The sequence below is a fragment of the Oryzias latipes genome, chromosome 9 (genome assembly GCF_053564925.1).
Source record: "Oryzias latipes strain Hd-rR chromosome 9, Olatipes_Hd-rR_3.1".
Lineage (NCBI taxonomy): Eukaryota > Metazoa > Chordata > Actinopteri > Beloniformes > Adrianichthyidae > Oryzias > Oryzias latipes.
In genome coordinates this window covers 28,852,618-28,876,547 of record NC_136245.1, presented here as the reverse complement: position 1 = coordinate 28,876,547, position 23,930 = coordinate 28,852,618, and the positions used below count along the sequence as shown (strand labels likewise).

The following is a 23,930-nucleotide window of genomic DNA, read 5'->3' as shown; positions in this document are numbered from 1 at the left end:
CAACACTAGAGAAGGTCCTTGATGTTAAAGTTTGAAACCATCTTCAGCGTTTCTCAAACTCTGAGATTGGAGGTTAATGTGCTGCGTCTTAGAGACGTCCACTAATGATTCCTTCAACTCAAATGTTGGACACCATGACTGTTACGGCATCAGATGGGCACACTGTTATAGGTGACACAGGGGAACTTGGCACAAGACCTAGAGGAAACATGGCCAAGGAGTATAAACGACGACCAGACTGAGGGACAGGGAACAAGAGGTGTGACCCCGGTGACCCTCCTCTGGAACAGAACATGGAGGAAAGGAGAATGAATGGCAACCAACCAGAGGTACGGGGAACATGACCATTCTCTAGGACAGAAAACATGGTCAAGGAGGGTGAACAGCAACCATTCTCAGGGAACATGAAGAGGAGCGGTCCCTCCTTATAGTAATAGACAAATGAACAGAAGATGCCCCAGTGACACAAAATTTGGCCAAGGGGGATGAAAGGCAAACATCCTTGAGGACAGGGAACATGAAGAGGAGCAGCCCAACTGACCTTTGAGACTGGAAAAATGGCCATGGGTGAATGAACGGCCACCATCCTCACAGACAGGTAACATGAAGAGGAGTGGCTCTAATGACCCTCTTCAGGAGGAGACACATGAAGAGGTGCAGCCCCAGCGAATTTCCTCTGGAATAGAAAACATGGCAGATGGGGGTGAACAGTGACCATTCACTCAAGGACAGGGAACATGAAGAGGAGCAGTCCCGGATACCCTAATTCGGAACAGGACGCATGAAGAACCATGTTTCTGGCTATCCCCCTCAAGAACAGATGGGCTGGATTTGGCATGGGGCTGCAGAAAATCTTTCAACTAACATGGTGTGGCCGTGGCATGACAACAAAGATTCTCTTGCGTCCAAGGTGGTCAGGTCATATCAGAAACTGGGGGTGTAGGGCAGAATATACAGGAGACCAGGCTTAGTAGGAGAAAACCAAACATTTAATAACTGAAATTTAACATGGAACAAAAAAATCCTTGCCAAAACAAACAGGAGACAACGCAGATGACAAGAAACTGAAAACCATACACTTGAATATACTGATGGTGATTTTAATAGAAAGGAAAACAGCTGAGATACTTGTGAACGTGAACCTGGTGTGAGTGACAGACTCAACAAAGCATGAACAAAAACATCACAGAAACATTCGACTAAACCCCCCCCCCCACACACACACACATTCAATCTTTTGCAGATTCCTTTGAGGTCTCTTTCTGAAGATGCTTTTTGGGTGCGCATGTAACGCAAGTAGCAGTTTCTGGTGATTCTGAATAACTGATCAAATTTGTTTGGGATGGGGTCAGGGAAACGGGCCTCCTGGACCCTAAAGGACCCCACTCCCCCCTCACATGCTTTATGTTCCCTTTTCCCCTCAGGCAAAAGGCTACAGAGCATAAAGACCAGGACCAACAGTTTCTTCTTCCTGGAAGCTGTAGGACTGTTAGGAGGATCCCTCTACCAGCCCCCACTGCATAGTGTTATTAATTAAACCGTTGTTTTTTTCAACCTATTCTATTTTTCTTGTAAATTTAACTTAATTTTTTTTAAAACCATATTTATATTTCTCTGTAATTGTCTGGCCTGGGACCAGAGACATAAATTTTGCTTCACGTTGTAGTGACAAGACAATAAAGATCCAAAGAAATCTGACGAGGGAGAGTTTTTAAATGAACATTTCTTTTGCTCACCGTGTGTTTTTATTTCTGATGGTCTGTTTTTACTGTTTTAGCCTTTTGCAGCTGAAATCCCCCAGACTAATCCACTCCTGACCCCAGCTTGGTTCCGTTTGGGCTTCCTCTGTAATCTGAGTTTGCATGTTTATTACAGAGTCACCAGCTCTCTGCAGAATCTCTGTAGAGCAGGTACAGTCCAGAGGACATTTACTTTACAGTTGTCTTTACATGGTAGGTCTCTGTCATCTGTTTGGGAGCAGGCTCCTTTTTTTCTTTTTCTTTTGGGGCTTAAGGTAAAAATAAACATCGACAACTAAAACCTGTTCATTTGATAAAGAAAATACCTATAAAAAAGTGTCTTGTTCCACATTATAGCTGCATGTAAATATTTAGCTAATGCAGGTAATTTGCAGCGTTTTAAGCACATATTCATGCATTTTTAAGCAGAGAGAAATCAGCAATGAGCGTTACAGTGATGCATAAATTCCGCATGAATAATTAAAGTTGTGCCACAGCTGAGATCATATAAAATGTGTTAAGTTAGCACATCAACCTGTAATTGTTTTAAATGATAAATCGCTATAAATTAGTGAGTGGAACAGGTCTATTAAGAAATTACAGCTGTGGTTGTGGCTGTTTATAATAAAACTTCATTTCTAGTCGTTTCATGATCATAAATGAAAAAAAAAAACTCATGTTGACCTAAAAATGCAGTTAGTTTATCAAATCTTGCAAAATTTGCAAATGAAAGTAAGTTTAAATGTCTCATTTGTGTATTGAATGAAAATATTCCGGACATGATTAAAAAATAATTTGTTTGCAGCAGATAGATTCAATAAAAGTAAAGACTTTACCTCTTGTTTTTCAGTATGGATTCAAGTTTCATCTTAAACACAGAAATCAGCAGCTTGTATTTCAGTGTCTCTGAGCATCATCTCATGGATTTGCATGCTAATATCATTTTAAAATAACTGGATTTTTCGGTAAATGCAATATAACCACAAATGTGAGATCCCCCAACGCATAGTTTGCCAAAAAAACAGGACAAAAAAATTGACCAATTTACATTCTTTGCCTCCAATTCCTTCTCTCTAATGACTCTGGAAGTCAGATAAACATGTCCAGGTTCTCTCTTGGATCCTTTGTTTGTACACGCGCTGCATGATTGTCAGGCGAGTTATTGGTCCAGAAATGCAATTAAAGTCCTGCTGGAGAACCCATGGACTCTCTGTGAGGAACTTAATGAATCTTTGGAAGATTGTCTTTCGATGAAGCTGCCCAGAGCCACTGAGGAAGTGACTGCAGCAACATTTTAAACAGCAATCAAGCCAGGTCAAGAATCCGTACACTTCCAGCTGATTGCATAACCAACAGCTAGAAATGTAAACAGCCTGTGGGACTCATTAGGGAAGGCCATCTGTCTAATTAAAACACACACCTATTAGTCACCAAAAACATGTTTCTGTGCGTTTTCATGAGCTTTCTACAGCTGGGAGGCAATTTTTTCTCAGTTTGAGTCTTTACAATTCCTGCTGTCATTAAAAATACTGAGGATTTCCAGGAATTTACTCAAGACAGATTCTTCTTTTGTTGATATTTTACGTTTTTGTGCATGGGGTTGTCACTTTATCTTTAATTCAAGGAGCAGTTGCAGTTTTTAGGTTTTACTTTCCAATAGCTTTGTGAAATGTTACAGTATTCCTCTCATCCAGAGAAGCAAGGTTGCTCCCTTTAACGTCCTGCACAGCTGTGGGGTTGAACAGCCTGTGATCTGAAATGCTTTTTTTTTTTTGCTTATCTTAATCCAGCTTGTAAAAATAGGATTTGCAGCACTGTAGGTCTATCAGTGAACCCTCTTCTTCATTAATTTACAGCATAAAAAACATTTTCAAATATTACTTAAATTTGTTAGAAATAGTTTAATGTCAAGGTCCCAACACTTTACAAATCCATGATTTCCTACAGAAACTTTCAGATTTGCATCAAATTAAACAGAAATGGAATTCATACTGATCCTATAAAATTTTACTTCTTCAACGTTAAACTTTATTCAAAATTGCTCCGTTTCGAACCCAACCTCCAGAGGGCATTTAAGGAACTTAGAAATGGCTCTGGTGGACTTTGGTAGAACAAAAATTCTCATAGCTTTTGAAACAGAACCGCTTTCATAGGGATAGCTAAAGATCATTCTAACTGAAGTTCATGCAAATTCTGGTCAGATTGTTTCAAAACCCTTTTGTGGCGTGCAGAAAACCCCTGTTTTTGGAAACAACATATGTATCTGCTATTTTCAGATAGATTTGTTTGTTTCCAGAAAACAAACACCCTCCTGAAAAACAGGGGGGGGGGGGGACGATTGCAGCCGACTTTACAAACTCTAAGCCATTTTCTCAAAGCAACACATTTTTTCTTCTTTTCATCAGAGTCAATCCCACTTACTGTCAGTCAAAGGTTACACATCTCTACACTTTCAGATGCCACTTTTGCAGAAATATTCTTCACAACAGGAGATACTTCAAGGATGTCTAAAACCAATTTTAAATCACATAGGATGAGAAAAAAAGTAAAAATTCTGTAACTGAAGTTCTACCAGTGAAATGTCTGATAAAGTGACGTTCTCCCCTGAATTAGAAAGTTTATAGAACAGATGGATCAGGCTGTTTGCAGGCGTTGGGGATTTTGGGCCCCATCAAAAGAATTTTCACCAAAAGAAAAAAAATATATATTTACTGTTATCATGACATTGAAAATAGAATCTTTGTGGTTATATATTGGTTAATGACTTACTGATTTTTTTTGTTTATTTCATTATTGTCGGGGGCCCCCCCCACTAGTTTACGGCCCATCACAACCGCAACTAACGTTATCGGTGCAAAAAAAATGCCATTTTAAAGCTATCCAGCTGTACAGTATTGTCCTAGATGACAGCTCAGACAAGGAAAACAAAGGCGAACATGGATCTATTTGTCTACAGGTGGATGCATCGGAATGGAAATCTAGCAAATACAATCTTTTTCAAAGGGCATGTCTTGTTTGCTCCTGATTCACGACAATTTGAATAAAGTGACACTACAAACGGACACTACCGTTACTCCGAGGACAAGATCGACTTTTCAATTCATAGCTGCATCCTTTCCATCCAAAACTATCAGATAAAACTGAGCAGATATGCTAAAATCCCCTGCAGCTGGTCCTAATCAAAGTTTTTTTTTTTAAAAAGACAGCAACTTCTGTCAAATTACAAACTTTCCTGCCAATCATAATAAACTGAACTTAAATGCAGCTTTGGAAAATGTGTTCTTCATCAACTTTAGTCCAATTTTAAATGTCACCTAAATGCCTCTGTTGTCTATTTTCCAACACAAACAGTTTTTAACTTAATGGCTGAGAACAGTTTAACTGATTACTCTCAAATCTGCATTAGAGTGATACTGTTTATTTACAATCAGCTCAAACAAAACTTTTATTTTGAAATATTTTTATCCAATTTCTTGTCAAATAAACTTATTTAATTTGATGTAAGACAGTGCGACTTAACATTTCACCGAGACAAAACGACTTGCTTGAAGCAAAAATGTAAAAAATGTTACCAAAAGAAATTTGAAAAAAATAAATAAAAATACATCTGCCAATATAAATTACTTTTAATAATAATAAAATTTCTACTTATATTAGGATGAGTAAAGTTATTTGACAGTCTTCTTTCTCTTTCGGCTTTTCCCATCAGGGGTCACCACAGCGAAACAACCCTCCCTCGAGGATGAGTTGCATGGTTAACTTGGCAATATTTTACGCCACATGCCCTTCCTAACGCAACCCTCTCAATTCCAACCGGGCTTGGGACTGGCACAGCAGCAGAGAAGGGAATAGGGAGCAGCCCGGAATTGAACCTAAGTTACACAGACGGAAGGCGCCGCAAACCAGCACGAGCTAAACCAGCCCCAGTAAAGTTGTTTGACAGTAAACTGCAGAAAATACTTATTTATTTAAATACTTCCCTTTGAATCAGACAGTATAATGTATTTTGATTAATGTATTTTGATTAATGTATTTTGAGTTCCTCCTATCTGCAACCACTTACTCATAATGGGTCAGGCACAGATTCTCAGGGATCCCTTTTCTTTTTGCAGCACCGATTACTAGGAGCCCCTCATGCACACACAGCAGCTTAAAAAGGCGGGATGGTGGTGGATGTGGGTAGATCATCAAAGAAATGTAAATCCTCGTCTGCTGCAGGCGGAGGTTCCCAAGACAGAGCTTTACAGCTGGAGCGCTACGGCAGCCTCAGTAATCACATATGCAAAAAAAATAAAGAAATAAATAAAAAGAATAGCTCAAAAACTTACAAACAGAAACACGATGGCGGCAGCTTGAGCGTAATTTGCCCCTCTGGATTTCATGTTTCTATGGAGAAGAATTTCTATTTTTAGAAATGCTAAAAATAGATCTTTTCTGTAGCTCCAAGGCTTTGAATCATGTCTGAATAAACCCAACAGTCTTTGCGGTGTTGGGTTTTCTTAAGGAGCTTTAGTTCATTCATTGCGTAAAGTTTGCTCTCCCCTGACCATCACAAAATGTAAAAATAAATGTAAGGCCTACTGAGAGGAGAAACAGCAAGAAATTGGAATTTTTTTTTAAAGAAGATTTTTGCTATTTTTGGTTACTAAAAACTCAAATATTGAGAGATATGAACATCTTTTCAAACACTCAAGTTTGATACAAAACCTCAAACATCTAAAACTGAGACGACCAGACAAGTGATCAGCGACAACCCTGATAACTCGCTCGGTTCATTAACAAGCTCCAGCAAAGTGGACCCATAGCAGCTCAGGAACACCACAGACTTATTGTGGAGGCGAGTTGTGCGAGTATGTGGGGTGGTAGGGGGGCAACTTTGTAGCCGTGGAAACTGTTGCTAAGTAGCAAACTAAGGCATAAACGGGGACAAATATATATTGTGAATGAAGCAATTAGCAAAAAAACTAAAAATAACTATTTTTCCAGAAAGTTTACTTCTGGAGTGATGCAGAAGATGCACAATATGTTAAAAAACAAAAACGCACCAAAGTGCCTTTAGTGACTTCCACTTTCTGTTTACCTTCAAACTATCAAAGTCCTTTTACATCTTTCCATGTTATGTGAAAAGATTGTAATTTATTCCCTTCTTTTATAAAATATGGTGAGTTTTTCCAAAAACTATCATGCAACATAACTGAGGTGAATGAAAAAAATCTAGGGCAAATTAAAAAATTAGAGCCTTTCTAAAATACTTCCAAAACAATCACAATAAAAGCTTTTTATACTACATTTTTTGATAAATTGTTCATGAAAGGGAACCAAATGGAATGAGTCGGAAACATAATAAAATGGCTGCATCTCTTAGCATTTATGGAGATTAAATATTTATGTAAGAAACTAAAATAGAAGTAAAAAAAGTTCTTATTTCTTAAATTGTTGTTTTTTCTTTAAGGTTATTGTGCCCTATCATGCTTGAATATTTGATTTGATGAATATCAATAGGTTACATTTACATTTGCTTACATTTCCAGATATACGGTAGCAAATTGTGTTAATAATGCTAAAAGTCAATTTGAAAATTCTGCGAAACACAATTCAATCCCCGTTTAAGATGAGAGAAAATATAATTTAAAAATTTTCGGACAGACATACAGTGTGGAGTTGTGAAACATCAAACATATACTAATTGATGCAATAGGACTTTTTTAAAAGGAAATTGGCAATTTTTTTTTATTTTCGTGGACTTTAGAGAGTTTTAAACATATCTTAATAAAAAAAATTTAAAAAAAGGATTTACTGTCAGTTCTTTGATGTAAAACACAGGGTTGTGTCAGGAAAGGCATCCAGCTTAAAGTCTCTGCCAAACCACCTGCGCGAATCAGTGAAAGCTGATTTGTCGTGGCGACCCCTGAAGAGATATGCCAAGAGGTGGACAAAAACAACAGCCTATGGGACCGGAAGTTTGCTTTTTAAGTATGCATTATTACAGTGAATTATCATTTTCCAGCACCTGGACCATGGTATAAAACAGGATCATTTTCTTCTGTCTGACTCCTGTTATTCATGGCTCCTTTTATTTTGAAATGTCTTGCATGCATAGTTAAGTTGGCATGAACATTGACCAATAAATACATTTGTTTGTATTTTATAAAGAGGATTTATTAGTTTTGGTAAACATTTGACCTTTTTGGGACTTGAATCCTGGAGGTTTAGAGGTAAATCTGGTCTGGATTATAAGAACACTCTTTAGCATCGTCTCCCCTGCACCCTAAAGGTTGGAAAGTTTTTTTTGGAGGGGTGGGGGACTTGGAAAAAGGTGGGCTGTGCAGCATCTTTGAAGTGAAACAGAGCAGTCTCCCGAGCACCGCCATGCTCCTCCATCTTCCTCCCTGCCTGTGAAATCTGAGTTACAGAAAACAGGGACAAAGAGGACATCCCATTAATATGCTAATCCGTGGCAGAATGACTCCAGCACACAGAGCAGATCCAGACGAACATGCGTGTCATCTGTGAGGCAAGCTTTGCAAAATTAAAAGAGAAGAGGTGGAGGAAGTATAGTGGATATGACGCTGACACGATGAGCATAAAAAACAGAAGAGTTGGGTTTGTAGAAAGGGAATCCCCAACAACAAAAATGCATCATTCTGCCTTTTGAACAGCAGAAGCAGAGAAAAAAAAATAAGCGATATATTCTTAGTGGGAGCATGTGCTGCGTGTCCTCGCCATGTGTGGCCTCCCTTGCATCAATAATCCATGCAACCTGATCATGTGGGGAGACAGCAGAGAACTAAAGGCTTATATAAGAGTCAGGTCTGAGCTTGGGGGTGGGGGATTGACTGATCCAGACCTGATGACTGGAAGAAAATAAAAAAGCTGCTGCATCTCTATTGTACGACAACAGCGACTGCCAATCACAGAGCATTTGTTGAGCCGCTGATAAGGTCGATGGCGGCTTGAACTGGTGGGGAATTTTGCTGGCAGCATCTCCTCAACCCTGCTGATCGGAGGCCTGAGCCAAATAGGAGCTGCTGCCGTGGTCTCAGGAAAGCAGGACTTCTCGTGCCTCTCGGAGGGACACTGACATGGACAGGCAGCCCGAATGTTTCATCCCTCCCTCCTTATCTCCTCGGCCAAAATCCCCTGCCTCCAGAAAGCAATTTAAAGGCCAGGGAGACAGGAGAGAAGGGTTCGCAGATACAGGAATGCAAGCTCGTGATAAAGCTTCAGACTTTAAATATACAGCTTCGTGCACACATTCTCTCTCAAGTGACATTTAAGATCAATACATTTTACGCAGATAGTTCCTCAGTTATTTGACAAAAAACAAAATAACCATTTTGAATCATTCAAAATCATAAATAAAATGCTCAACCTAATAAAGCCCTCTACATCAAAATAAATTGACAAATTTAAGATATTTTTAAATCCACAAAACAATTGCCATTCTATTTTTATGAAAAATGGTATCGATTGGGATATATTGGGTGATTTGTTAAGTTTTGGTAAAGAACAATGTTAGTTTAAGATCCAAAAATAATGAGGAGTTTCCTGAAATAAATATTTTCAAATGGTTTTCTGCCTCCCACTCCTTTTTAAAAGTTTATTAAACTCTTTTTCAGAAACTTCATATTTGATGGATTCAATGATTCGTGTATATGAAGCACAAATACAGTACAGACCAAAAGTTTGGACACATCTTTTCATTAAAAGAGTTTTACTTTATTTTCACATGAAAATTGTAGATTCACACTGAAGGCATCATAACTGTGAATTAACATGTGGAATTATATACATAACAAAAAAGTGTGAAACAGATGAAAATATGTCATATTTTAGGTTCTTCATAGTAGCCACCTTTTGATACGATTACTGCTTTGCACACTCTTGGCATTCTCCTGATGAGCTTCAAGAGGCAGTCACCTGGAATGGTCTTCCAACAGTCTTGAAGGAGTTTCCAGAGAAGCTTAGCACTTGTTGGCCCTTTTGCTTTCACTCTGCAGTCCAGCTCACCCCAAACCATCTCCATTGGGTTCAGGTCCGGTGACTGTGGAGGCCAGGTTATCTGGTGCAGCATCCAATCACTCTCCTTGGTCAAATAGCCCTTACACAGCCTGAAGGTGTGTTTGGGGTCGTTGTCCTGTTGAAAAATAAATGATGGTCCAACTGAACGCAAACCGGATGGAATAGCATATCGCTGCAAGATGCTGTGGTAGCCATGCTGGTTCAGTATGCCTTCAATTTGGAATAAATCCCCAACAGTGTCACCAGCAAAGCACCCCCCACACCATCACACCTCCTCCTCCATGCTTCATGGTGGGAACCAGGTATGTAGAGTCCATCTGTTCACCTTTTCGTCATGCATTCAGCACACAATATTTAAACTGCTGTTTTAACTGTTAACTTGTTTTGTGTTTTATTGTTGTATTTTTATGCTCTTACATATTTTTGAACTGTGAGGTGACCTTGAGTGTCCAGAAAGGCGCCATATAAATACAATTATTATTTTTCTGCGTGGCCCAAAGACACGGTGGATGGAACCAAAAATCTCCAATTTGGACTCATCAGACCAAGGCACAGATTTCCACTGGTCTCATGTCTATTCCTTGTGTTCTTTAGCCCAAACAAGTCTCTTCTGCTTGCAGTGGTTTCCTAGCAGATATTCTACCATGAAGGCCTGATTCACACGGTCTCCTTTTAACAGTAGTAGAGATGTGTCTGCTGCTAGAACTCTGTGTGCATTGACCTGCTCTCTAATCTGAGCTGCTGTTAACCTGCCATTTCTGAGGCTGATCGGATAAACTTATCCTCAGCAGCAGAGGTGACTCTTGGTCTTGGACTTGGACTATGCAACTCCCAACTTTGTTTAACACATAAAGACAGTCCAACACCGCCAGATGTTTGATGCTTTAACGCAACACCCCACCTGGTTTGCAACTTAAAATAAGAAAAAAATAAATAAATAAGACATTTTGATAGAGCACCCTGTACCTCTCCGATTTACTTCATCATTAAGCACAACCAGAATTAATCCCTTTACAAGGTGCGCTGTCATTTTTTAAAAGAAAAAGACTTAAGTAGGTGTGTGTATTTGCAAGAGTCTGGCAATACCAGAACCCTTTTTCCAGTGTATTTTCATGACATAGAAAAAGACTACCTGAATATCAATATGCCTTACTTTGTAATAAATTGTAAAAGGCAGCCGTTTCTCATACAAGTTGCTTTTATCCAGGCGAACTCAGTGCTTTTACTTTGGTAAGTTAGGAAATTGGTTCTTAAAGGGAACATTGTCTGATTTACACAAAATATTTTTCAGTATAAGAAAAAAAACCCAACAGAATGGATGTGCCTTAACCAATCCAGTTTTGTTGAATGTATGTCTCATAACGACAAAAGCCACGGGGCTGACTGAATATTTCACACAAACTGGATCTTTTAGTTGTTTTTTGCGCTGTAGAGCTGCTTAAAGCGTCTCAGTGTGCGGTGCCACTAACTAGCGTTCATGTGTTTAGGGGAAAACAATTGTCAGAGGCTCAGTTAAATTGATAAAAGTATCGCCAAATGATTTATCACCGTATCGATGGAAGTTGGTTCAAATGACCTCATCAGCCCGTACTTCTGAGATTGTCAGGAAGGGAGTTCAATGGACCCAAAAGATGCAGACTGCTCAGAAATAAGAATGTAAAAAAAAAAAAAAAAAAAAAAAAAACATAGTTCCACAGGGCAAAAGAAGATTCTCTGTGGGTATAAATTAATTGCTCCTTAGTTAGTCCACCAGGACGTGTCATTAGGACTGTGACAAAAGGAAAAAAGGTTGTTCCCAGGTAAGGAAGACTTGTGTGAAAACTGATGTCAGTGGGTTCACTCACTTCTGTCACGAGGAGGAATGTTGTGGATCCAAGAATGTGCACTGAAGACATCCAGAGGAGGAGAGAGGGAGAGGCACAGCAGGGCAACCCAAATGAACTTTGCTCAAAATTGAGTAGAATCCAAACAGTTCATGCTCAAAATCTAAATAGAAGAAAACAGAGTCTGAACAATGTCACTGCATTGAAAACTAAAAAAGGAAGCAGGTGACCCAAACAGCAGCAACGTTTGGTCCAAAGTCGCAAACATTCCAGTAACTGGAGACTTTCTGCCACTGATCAGCTGGGCAGTGCTTGCTGTAAAGGCTGCGACACAGCTGAAACTGATCAAAAGATTTACCTGGCAAGGCCGCCTGCAGGTAGGGAAAGGGGTGTGTCCTGAGAGTCATGAACAAGGAAACCACTTCTACTGCCTCTAGTGGAATCACGGTGAACTACAGGTCAGAAAACATGTATCAAGTTCTGAAAATTGATTTTTCAGGAAAGTTTGGCTCAAGCTATTGAGATAGGGGTCTCCAAAATGCATGCATCAAAAATGATACCAATGGTTATGTAGGGTTAATGTGAGTTTCGACAAGCTTTCCTTCAGCTCAGAGACAGACTGCCTTCCTGACCTGGTTTTGTCACAACTTCCTCCAAGTGTTCAGTAAAAATTACAGCTGTGATGCTTTTTATGAGGCCTGACTGAGGCTTAAAATGGCCAATTAAAAAGTGGAAGCCCCCAGTCAGCTTGAAAGAACTTGGCTGTGCTTCAGTTTGTGATTAGTCTTAACCTGGACGGTGACAGTTAATTAAATATTGAGGCAGCTTAAATTGATTCAATGTGCCTTTGCTTTATCGGTCACTTCTTTAATTGACGTTCTAATCTCACTCGGCTCTTCTTCTTTTGCAGACAGACTCCGCTCCTTATCTAAAAGAGTGCACATGTTTAAGGGGCAGAAATACATCCAAGCAGATATTTTAGTACACAGAAGAAGCTGTAAGAGTTTTGGTCAATTTAGATCATTCATGACAGTGGTAGGCTTTGTAAAGAACATTTGTTTTTTGAATGCAACAGAAATAAATCCAAAGACAGGAAATCCCCTTTTTTACTAGATAGAATTTGGATTTTCTGGGATAACAGAGACAAGAGGTCCACTCCTCTCCCTGCTTCTGAACTGTATCAGAATATTCCTTATTAAAGGAACGCTGCAAATGAGGAAAATTATTTTAAATATTTGCTGCTTTAGACAGTCGCAGGAGAAGCCACAAGGCTGCACCCTGACATCGTCCAGAAATGAGAAAATCCCTCTAAAAGCACCTTCAAATCTACCCTAATTAACTTGTGGCATCTTCTTTAATCCTGTCAGAAACTGAAACATAAAAAAACAATTTGTCGGAGGACTGAAACATACTTAAGGCTTGTTGCCAAGCAACAGCTGTTCTTTTAAAACGTACAGTTTTAGTTTCAGACTTAGAACAGGCAGAAGTATCAAAACTGCTTTGGCATGATGTGAATTTTGTTGCTTTTGAATAAACTCACCTCATCCCTGCAAGGCAATTAAAAGGTAAATAAAACAGACCTATTGATTTTTGCCTTTACTTTTTAATGAATTAATCAAGGATTTGGAATTTTCTCTAAAAGGTATTTGAAAAAAAATCTGCATTTACTTTTTTACTTTCTTCTCACTTTCTATTACTTTCAAAAGCCTTGGTATTTTTGAAGAACTAGGTGAAATGTTTTATTTTATTTCTTTTTGTCCAAAACATGTTTATCATAGTTAGCTACAGTCATTTATATTCAGAGTCAATGTTTCACTGTAAGATATTTTTAACATTTTTATCAAACTCAGAATTCTTCACAGATATAAGATGTCTAAGTTGAAATACCTTTATTTTAGGTTAAACCTTCATGCTGTGTCACTAATTCAGCACATACCATTTAATCAAATTACACTTAAATTGGCATCACAATAAACGTGCTGGTTTGCGGCGCCTTCCGTCCGTGAAACCCGGGTTCGACTCCAGGCTGCTCCCTGTTCCCTTCTCTACCTCTGCCGGTTCCAAGCCCGGTTAGAGAAGGTTGCGCCAGGAAGGGCATCCGGCGTAAAACATTGCCAAATTTACCATGCGACTTGTTCGCTGTGGCGACCCCTGATGGGAGAAGCCGAAAGTGGAAGAAGAATTGAAAATAAACTCAGGCATGAAGGGGTTAAACTACACAACCTTTAATAATTTTTCTATATCCTGTGTTTTTCACAATAATAGCATTTTTTTGGCACCAGTGTCAAGTCTTTCTTGGTGAAGTAATTTTATTTTGGTTAATATGTTTCAACAAAGAAAGATGGAAATAGTATAAAGGGTTAAGATTGTTATAATTAAAACAAGCAATAAAACATGCAAAGGAAATTGATTTGCGCGTCAAAAACAGCATGTCATTAAAATATTCACGCAGATTCAAGGCAAAACTAACAGAACTTAACAGACCCACAGTCTGATGTATTTGCATGAATATGTAGATTATCTTTGTTTCATTTGAAGGTGGTCCACTTTAATAATGCTGTGGGATGTAATTTCTCTGAAAGCAGGCTCAGAACTCAGATTATGTGGTTAAATCCCAATCAGACCATCAAAGTGAGCTGCTTTTTTGTTCACTGTACTGTAAAGCTCAACCTAACACTGTGGATAACCTGGAATATCTCATGCTGAAAAGCTGATTTTTTGGTCACGTTGAAACCTCTTCTACCTTAAAAAGGGGGAATAGCACCACCCAATGGGCGTTTTCTGGTTACACATCTTTTCCTCTGGGACAGGAGCAAAAAATAAAATCTATTTGAATTGCATACCAACAGATGAAAAATAACAAAAATATCTGAAGTTTGACCCACACACATGTGCACTTATTAAAGGTTTGCTAGTGAAACTATAAAGTGGACAGCAAACAACGTTTTTTAACAACTTGAATCCTTTATTTCCGATTGAATTTATGAGTACAAAACATTTGGAGCTTGCAGTGTGACGCCACAGGAATTATTTACAGAGGTGTTATCTACAACAGAATGGATACCTGCAAACAAACGGGATAAAAAGAGGGAGAGAACAGGCCTAAAACAATTGCTGGAAACTACGACAGATGTGTCTGCCAGCTACTCTGAGCGTCCCTGGACTTCATTTTGAGCCCAGGAACCTCAGAGTGACCACAGTTCACCACAGTAAGATCCCTTCAGTCCTTCAGGAGGAGTCCCAGTCATCCATCACCTGCATTCTCCCCCCTTTTCGGTCTGTGCTTCCAACTTAAGAAGCTTCCTCATCGATCTTCGGGGCCAAGTAGTATTTGATGTGTCCCATATCGGCAATCTTGTACTCCACCACTGTGAACAGATAAATGTGATGAGGTCGAGCTTCAGCAGGTGTGATGACGGACACACAACGTAAGCCACCTTACCAAGGGGGATATCAGCAGACATGCTAAGGGTTACAGTCTTTGACAGCGGAGTGGCCTTGGTGAAGAAGTTCAGATAGTTGAGAGCAAAAATCAGCTGGACGGGTTCATTCATCTCAATGGTGACCTGAAGGAAAGCGGGAAGTTACAAAACGATGTCAAAACAAACCGATTTTCCTCTGCAGGACAGATCCACCCCTCATACTTACGGCCTCTTCTTCTTTGTCCACATTGCTGGTCTGGGACAGCTTGATGTTTCCCGTGCCCAGCTCTCCCGAAGCGGAGAATTTAACACCGTCTTTGGCACAGGAGATCATGACGGCGTCGCCGATCTGCGACAGGTCACGGCAAATACGGGCGAACTCCCCGGAGGGCATCTTCACCACGCAGCTGTACTCTTGTTCCTGACAGGAGCAAAGAAAGTGAAGATCAGGGAATGCTGGGAAATACTGCAGAAGAGGTAATTAAAAAATACCTACTGGAATGCCCAGCTGCTCCACATCCAGGTCCATCAGCTTCATTTCATAATCTGAAACTTTTTCTTGGTCTGCAGGAACACAGAAAAGTGAAAAGGAGCATAAAGACTTTGGAGGATTTTCATCAGATGAACAGTTTCCGTATGACGAACAGTTAGAAACTTACTGATGGTCTCAAACACAAGAGCCAGAGTGTCAGCGGCGTCCTCCGCTCTGAGGGTGATGATGTCCTCATTTCCCGCACACTTCAGGATTTTGGACATACTGAGAAAAGCAGTAAAACATTTGAGCTTTTATTTGAATAGCAAAAATTTAGCTTTTATTAATGTCACCTTTTAATCTATAAGTATAAAGTACTATGTTTGAAGTAAATTTATTTTAAAAACGATAACGTGGTATGTTTAAAAAAAATGATCCAAGTATTTGTATCAACATGCTAATCTAATTCCGGAAACTCTTATGAAAGAGTGACGTAAGCGGAAGTGCAAGTTCCCGGGTTTTGAGGATTCCCGCCAACACTGCCGGCAAGAGTTTTGGCGCTAAAGTACCGCAGCAAGTGCGGCTCTGTGACAGCGCAAAGACATATTTGCACATGTCAACGTTTTAGACGTTTTGTTTTTTTGCTGGTTGAAATCAGCGAGTGGACAGTAAAGAGTTAACCGAGCAGGGAGACATGCCCGGGCTTCTCCAGCAAGATGGCCTCCTTTGTCGGCCTCACAACGATCGACGTTTCACTCGTCCAAGATGATTTTGGCGCCACACACGATTACCATGAACAATTCGTAAATGTCTGAACTTGAAGTCAGCCCCTGATAATCACTTTAAATACATTTAATAGGCAGAACACATGACATGCAGATTATACACGAAGCTTCCCTCTTATTAAACTTTGTTGTTTTTCTCCCCGTCACCTGCTAAGGTTGACTCCCATGGCGAGGTTTCTGTCGCAGCGGTAAGAGTCGAAGCCGTCGTGCCGGAGAGTGAGCTGCACCAGGGATACGTGAGACGAGTCCATGCTCTGCAGAGAGATGCCGGACGAACTGACGTCCCAGCAGGCTTCTGTGATCAAATCCTTCAGGGCTTCCAGGACCTTTTTCAGGATGGAGCCCTGGACCAGGCGAGCCTCAAACATGGTTATTCTGTGGAGGGTTGCGTAGATCGAAAAAGAAGGCAAAGGTTGGTGGAGGTTTTCAGCGCTGCTCCGGTAAAAGGAGGCTGCAGTGAGGAGTAATCACGACGTAGGCGATGACAAAGCGGCTTTGGCAGTTCAGTCTTTGTGTGGCACGCGGGCTACAGACGCGTCTTCTACAACAACCACAAGATTTGAGCTGGAAGCCCGCGCAAACGCCTGTTGTTTAATAACGCTGCGTCGTTGCGTCATTTCCGGACGTGTGACACACTTCCGTCAATAAAACGGAAGCTGGATGCAAATCTGCAAAAACATTTTTGTTTAGAGATTTAAAAAGGAATCTGCTTGTTGAAAAGAATTATTTTCACATTTTGGGCATGTAAAACATATTCCCGTAGTTTTTAATACAAATTGGGAATATTTCTGACTTTTAAAAATATTACAAAAATATTTTAGAATGAAATTAAAAGGTCTAATTGTTTTTGTTTTTAAAAGAAAGTGACCTCATTCTTAACAAAACACTGGTTAAATAAATGTTTTCTCTTGTTTGGTGTGGTAGATTATAATACTCTTAAAATAAAGTGAGAAGAGTTTTCTTAAGTCATCAGATGTCCTGCAAAAATGACACTAGTTACTATATTAATTAAATCTGAGGAAATAAGCTCCTAATGTTGATCAATATATGGAGTTGTTGTACATTTGTAACATTGAATGCCTGAATAATATTAATTTGTCTCATGTTTTACACATATGTTTGTTTTAAGAAAATTGCATCATTTACAAATGTACAAAACAAAAAGATAAACGTTTAAATGATGTTACTAAAGCATAATGCATAATATTCAGACTGTCTCGGGCCAAAGTCCTCTTATCAAAATCCCAAGGCACACCACCATCACTCACACACACACTAAAACTCTTTCGACTGCATTAACAATACGCATTCTCATCAAAGAGTCTTGAATAAGAATCAAATAAACACGAAGACAAATTTTTTGTATGATTTTTCATATTTCATGTTTGGATGAAAGCAGAGCTGATATTCTGGCAATTGTAAATGTTTTTTTTAGACCAATTAGACCAAAAGAGTGAAATTGAATGATTTTCTATGACACAGCTGATTATCCTTTCCAGTTTTCTTTTTATGTTTATATTGATGAGAATATATTGAGAAGAATAGAATTTTGCTGAGTAAGAAAAGTTAAAAAAATTTTTTTAATCAAGTATATCCAAAACATCAGTAAAACTTCATCTTCACATTTATTTTATTTGCTTAATTTTTAATATTATCACTGGAGCAAATATTCTGCCCCTTTTTTTACACCTTCTGCTCCTGAGTCTTAAAGATGCAAACCTTTACAGTGGAAAGTATCAATTTTACTTTCCACTGACTCCAACATCTTACTGAACAATACAGACTTTGTTAACACCGATTATGACTAGTTTAAATGTATGGAGCATCAAGTTTCTTTTTACTACTTTAACCTCATGGATGTTGTCAATGATTGCTTGATGTTTTATGTGGAATTTGCATTTTAATAAATAAGAAAAGCTGACACACAGATTCAAAACTAATTTTATATATAAAATTACACTCAGGAAATGTAATTTCTTCACCAGTATTTTCTTTGGCATTGTCTCAGTGCTGTTTTAATGAAAGTAAAAACACCTCAAACATTCTTGAGGTCACTGGTTCAGCTTCTGAGCTGCCATTTTTATATATATTTATCTGTGCTTCCTCATACAAGAGTTGTTCCAAAATTAGTGACACTACTCTTCAAAATAAACCAATCTGAACAATAAAGTTGCTGTAAAAACCTTTATTAGGCAATGTGCAGTTCTTGATGTGACACGAACAACAGGAAGTTTAAAAAAAAAAGAAGCTTTTTCCAAATACTTTTAATGCTCACAAAATGAAATGTTTTTGTAAGCAACCCCTGAGTATATAACCCATTTAAGCAAACCAACAGGCTTTTGACAGGAAGAGAGCTTAAAGTTGTAAACAAAGGAGGAGAAATAACCATTTGTGATGTTAAAGATAGTTTTTTTTTTTGTAATACTGTACTTGGAAAATACAACTTTGCCTTTTCAGATTTTTAATTCAGACCATCTTTAAGGATGTAGTTGGTTGTCATGGCAAGCACAGGAGCCCCTGTTGGAACACCCGGGAAAGGACCACTGGACCCAGCAATGTCAATGTGGGAGTATGGCAGAGGGGTGTCAGAATCTACACCATGCTGTGGGAGAAAATCAGAAGTTAGACTTACTGATGCATTTTCTTCACCATACCAAGACGTTTTTGCTTCCTGGTAGCATATGAGCACCTTGTCTAGTCCCGAGGCCATGATGAGGAAAGCAGCGGGGCTCTGATGTCCTCTAGGCGTAGCGGAGGATGGCAGGTTGTTGGCCTGCAGAATGTCCTCATACTCAGACTTGCCCTTGTGGAACTCATAGTCCTCCCGTCTGATCGTGGAGACCTCAAACACATCACCTAGAACCTCTCCAGCTGTGGGAAGAAGAACAAAGATCTGTAAACGTATACTCTGCGTTTCCTATAGAACGCTTTTAATAATGAAAACGTTTGAAATGTCGTTCATCTGTTGCACCTTGCACAAAAACATTAATACCACACCCTGTTTTTTATTTTTGTGATGATCAGTCGGACCAAAATTAAGCATGCCATGTTCATCTGCTAAGTGTGTGCCACTGTTTACTGCCCTTTCCAATATGGTGTCAATCTTTACGTACATTGGACGATGGTAACAGGCTGGTGTAGCGTCTCTAGCTTATACAACTCATTGCTCCATAAAATCACACAACACGTGAGCACTGAGCATTTCTCCCTTTCTCTCTATTGTTAACTCTGAAAAAGTTACACAAGCGCCCTCTGCTGGATAACCTGGAAATTGCACGCCAAAAGATTTTAAAACTGTCAATTTCTGCAGTTCAAGTTCTGTCTGATCCATAATTTTACTCCAGGAAGCACTGACAGATCCAACCAGATTTAGTATGTAAATGTATTACATTTTAATAGATTTATTATTGTAATAAAGTACATTTATAACATCAAAGACTAAAAGTCTTCAAATGCGTTGTCTTTCCTGCTAAGCAAAATGAACTCTAAACATTTAAAGGAGAAAAAAATAAGACAATTTTACGATCAATAAACCAAATAGTATGATTCACAGCACAGTTTCAGACACAAAACTCCACCCAGAAATGTGGCAATAATTTTTTTTTTGCCACTTCAAGTGTTGAAAAATAGTGAAAATATAAAAGTGGTGAAAAAATTTGGGAAGATTTATAACTGTGAAGATTTGATTCACCTTTTTGCCACTGAGCGGCGTTCCCACTGCGATGAGCTGGCCCATTATCCATGATGATCTGAAACATCCCGTTTGAAGAGATTACATCTCCACATTCGGTAGTTTGGGCTATAATTATTCACATATGGTTAATTTCGCTGCAGGACTTACAGAGTAGTTGGGCCCCATGGCTCGGATTGCGTGACCGGTCAGAGTGGCAATCGTGAACAGGTGAGGGGAGATCTCCCGCGGGGCCTAAAGAGACAAATGATGCAACGAGAAACAACAAAACTGAAGTCCAGTGGGACAACATGGGACTTTAATGAACCCTTTTGCACCTTCTCTTTCATCTCGCAGAGCAGGTCCACCATCACCATGCGTCCCTCCGCATCGGTGTTTCCCACCCTCACTCTGCGACCAGCGCGGGACACCACCAGCTCATCAGCCACATAGCAGTCTGAGAAAACACACAGGCAGCTGGGATGAGTTCAGAGAAGAAAAAAAGATGACAAGTTTAAAGGATCCTCACTGACCTGCACCCACACTGTTCCTCACCATGGCCATCGAGCCAACAACCTTCAGATGCTTTGGCTGCAGGTGAGCTAAAATCTAAAGAGCATATATATATATGCAGTTAAGAGGCAAAAGTACTGGACAAAATAAGATGCATCTTTCAGAATTTTACCTGGAAGAACCCAGCAACAGCTGCAGCTCCACACTTGTCCCTGTGCATCCCGGCCATGAAGCCTCCAGCCTTGATGTCTGCTCCTCCTGTGTCGTAAGTGATGCCCTGGAGTGTTTCATAACAGACATTTATAATAAAACAACAACATAAAGATCAGCTGACTGGATTCTTCAGACCCGCAGTCAAAGCTTTTGAGCTACAGCATCTGACATGGATCTGATGGAGATTCATCTAGAAACATCAGTGGAAGAGAAAAGTTTCAATAATTCTGAGGAACATGAACATTGCGAGGCTATATTTAAGTTTTGTGTTTTTATCAATGGGTATTTTAATTGATTTGCTCATAATTAAATTGTCATTGTATATCCTTTTTTATTTATATTTTTAATTGTAGTTTTTAGCTTTTTAGGTAGACCATTTAAACATCTGTGTACAACAGCAGAGAAATAGGCTCAAGGCTAATTCTGGTTCATTGCATATGATTCTTTTAATTTACACTGAGAAATAAAATCATTATAATATCTGGCCAGGTTTCTCTGTTTGTGTTCCTTTGCACACAAATCTGCATCTCACCTTTCCAACCAGCATGAGCGTCTTCTGGACCGGTCCCTCCCCACAGTACTGCAGCTTGATGACTCGGGCCTGGTGACGAGGCACGACTAAAGGAGAGCAATTAGCGCACAGACACACATTTCATAAGGCAGCATCTCTAAATGTGTGAGTTTTAATCAGGCATCTTACTGTTTGCACAGCGGTTAACTGCAGCCAGGCATGGATACTCTTTCTCCAATGTCTTCAGGTCACTTACCACCTCCACCTAAAGGTGCACAAGGTGATTTAAAGCCACTGCTTCCCAACTAGATTGTGCATTTGTGTTTTTTTTAATGTTAAATGTTCCTCTGCACCTTCACAGGGCTGTTCTTGAACAGCTCCTGCACATATTCAGCCGCGCGAGGAGCAGCCATGCGTTCGGGGTCCGAGCCGCCAATGTCGCGGTAAGCCAGTCTGAGAAGAAATCACGTCGTCTGCTGAGCAGCTGAACGCCAAGGACGGTTGAGGGACAAGGCGAAAAGATTTTAGACTCACCTCCCGCTCTCCAGAGCATTCGCCAGCTCCACCAGCCTCTTTCCCTCGGCCTCCTGCTCGGCCCACAGCCCCAGGACGCACACCTTGTACTGCGATGCGTTGATCTTTGTCTCCCGCAACTCGAGTGGCTTTTTGGAACAAATAGAGTAAAGCGTGAGCCACTTTTAAATCATCAGTTTTACAAAAAAACAACTATATTAACATATATATAGAGCCATGTTTAGGTTACCTTTAATATATATATCAAAAGATTAAAGACCCACTAAGATGTGTTTTTGGAGCTTTTAACATGTTTTCTCATGAGGGAGGACATTTATGAAGAAAATCAATGGCATCTGGCTCAAAACTGAACAGCTGGATAGTTCTGATATTTTGTTGCACCGGTAATGCTGGGCTGGGGGTGCTAGAAGCTGTAAGCTAGCGGGAGAGAGTGTAAACAGATGGATGAAGGGAAGGGGAGAAGACCCACTCCTTGCTAACGGTACCGCCCACAACTCAGAGGCAAATTACAAAAAAACTCCTGTTGCTCTGCAGAAACTTTGTCCTACAAAATGACAAAAAAATTGGCTATTTTTTCAATTAAAAGACCACTGGGAAGGCTATGAAAATAGATCAAAAGATGATTGAAGTGCGACTTTAAAGAAGAATAAACTCTAAATGAGTAAAGAGGTTTCACAGGTTAAATGTGGTTCTTATCTCACCATGTATAGAGCATGAAGAGCCCCCAGAGCAGCCACCAAGGGGCTGCTGCTGTAATCCCGGTGTGGGGGACACACAAGCAGAGGCCGCTGCATGCCAGCTTTCAGGGCTCTGAGGAAAAGGGAGAAAAGCAGCAGTGAAAGATGATTACAAAGCAGCAACCGAGGGAAGCGAGCCAGGGACAGCTTCCCGTCACTGACCGCTTGATGCCGTTAAATGCTGCGTCGCTGAAACGTCTGGCGTCATCATAGTCGCGGTTCACAGGGCCGGTGGAGGAATACACGAGGCGGTTACCAGGGAGACCAGGAACCTTGAGGATCACCACGTCCTCTGCCAAGCCAGAGTCCACCTAGAAGCAGATGATAATGAATAAAAAATCTCCCTAAAATGTCAAACTAGAATGTTCTGGTGCCAAAAGACACTAACAGAGTTGTAGTCCTGCAGAGGGGCCTTCAGGGACTCCAGCTTAGTGGGGAGGGACTCGTGGCTCTGTGCCACCAAGACGATGCCATCAAAACTAGAGAAAGCACACAGTTACCTTCTGTACCTGCAATAAAAACTAACAGAAAGTCAAAGATAATGTGTGGCGTTCCTCCTGATACTCACTTCTGATTCTTGAGATCACTGGTCCACTCGGTGGGCTGAACGCTGCACAGAGACATAAACAACATCGTTTAACTGAGTGAAATCAGACTCTTTAGGCAGATTTTGCAAGGCTAAATGATATGACACCCTGCACGACCTTTGACACTTGCAGGCAAGAAACCATGTGACAGATAAGATTCCTGTGGGGTCTTTAAACTAGATTTTTGTTTTCAGAATGCTGCATTTACAGAGAAAAATGTACCCAAAAAAAATTCAGATAGAAGCTAAAATTATACAATTATATCTAATTACAGTGTTTGATGTGAAAAGCTGGATGTATTTCATACCAGCCACAGTTTTTTTTGGTATCACATGACACCATCAAGGAAGTGGAGTAAAAGTGAAACTTGCAAAGATCTGCAGAAAAACTAGAATGACCTTCTTTACTGTTTAAAGCGGAAACTGACTTTATATGTACAAAGCAACATGAGATGATCACTTTACTTTAAAAATAAACACCTTAGTTACCAAATACTAAAAAAGAAATGCCCCCAAATTCTATAAAAAATAGATTAAATTTGCAAATTGGTAAAGAAAAATGGGGTATTTACTAACAAAAAGGACTTATGCAGCAAATCTTCTTGTCTGATTATAGTTTAATTTAGAAAAGAAAATCCTCTTTTGAACTCAAACCTGGTGCACATCGCTGCAGTCCTCCTCCGGTGTCTTCTCGGTGAAAGAGACGGCGCACAGAGGAAGACAACAGCTCCTTTCTATGCTGCTCCACATTGAAGTCACGTGATCTGATAAACCACTCCGGTGTTGCCTTCACTGACTTTCACTGGACCGTAATTGCCACAACTCATCCACACAAAGCCAAGCTAACATGCTAGCGAGACATTTTGTACATTAATTCAACAGTAACTAATAATATAAAAGTAT

At 39.8% G+C, this 23,930-nt stretch overlaps 3 protein-coding genes across 5 annotated transcripts in view; all 3 read right to left on the bottom strand.

The window, feature by feature from the left end:
* The window catches only part of kcnip3b (Kv channel interacting protein 3b, calsenilin), a 63,284-nt gene extending 51,491 nt beyond the window's left edge, over window positions 1-11,793 (bottom strand). The window contains exon 1 of one of the 2 annotated variants that reach the window (XM_078953209.1): window positions 11,606-11,793. In XM_078953209.1, coding sequence (XP_078809335.1) covers window positions 11,606-11,656 — 51 coding nt within the window. In that variant the 5' untranslated portion in view covers window positions 11,657-11,793. Of the gene's footprint in view, window positions 1-5,802; window positions 5,824-11,605 lie in introns of those variants that run through there. The other variant, XM_078953211.1, reaches the window with a different exon arrangement.
* Window positions 11,794-14,528: 2,735 nt separating this feature from the next.
* On the bottom strand, window positions 14,529-16,879 carry pcna (proliferating cell nuclear antigen). Its single transcript, XM_004072187.5, has 6 exons — window positions 16,411-16,879; window positions 15,666-15,763; window positions 15,503-15,570; window positions 15,233-15,427; window positions 15,027-15,150; window positions 14,529-14,952 (listed from the first exon to the last, which is right to left on the bottom strand). The coding sequence occupies exons 1-6, from the start codon at window positions 16,629-16,631 to the stop codon at window positions 14,876-14,878; spliced, it is 783 nt and encodes a 260-aa protein (XP_004072235.1). The 5' UTR covers window positions 16,632-16,879; the 3' UTR covers window positions 14,529-14,875.
* Window positions 16,880-18,433: 1,554 nt separating this feature from the next.
* LOC101154783 (putative aminopeptidase W07G4.4) lies at window positions 18,434-23,820 on the bottom strand. 2 transcript variants are annotated; one of them, XM_004072186.5, is made up of 16 exons: window positions 23,682-23,820; window positions 23,010-23,051; window positions 22,830-22,920; window positions 22,604-22,752; window positions 22,406-22,514; window positions 21,705-21,832; window positions 21,524-21,623; window positions 21,360-21,435; window positions 21,192-21,277; window positions 20,619-20,723; window positions 20,467-20,542; window positions 20,272-20,390; window positions 20,105-20,188; window positions 19,955-20,012; window positions 18,953-19,134; window positions 18,434-18,865 (listed from the first exon to the last, which is right to left on the bottom strand). In XM_004072186.5, the coding sequence occupies exons 1-16, from the start codon at window positions 23,690-23,692 to the stop codon at window positions 18,725-18,727; spliced, it is 1,557 nt and encodes a 518-aa protein (XP_004072234.1). In that variant the 5' UTR covers window positions 23,693-23,820; the 3' UTR covers window positions 18,434-18,724. The 2 variants fall into 2 exon arrangements, with proteins under 2 accessions (XP_004072234.1, XP_011477217.2); XM_011478915.2 differs by lacking the exon at window positions 23,682-23,820 and having other exon boundaries at window positions 23,010-23,089.
* Between the last annotated feature and the right edge of the window lie 110 nt (window positions 23,821-23,930).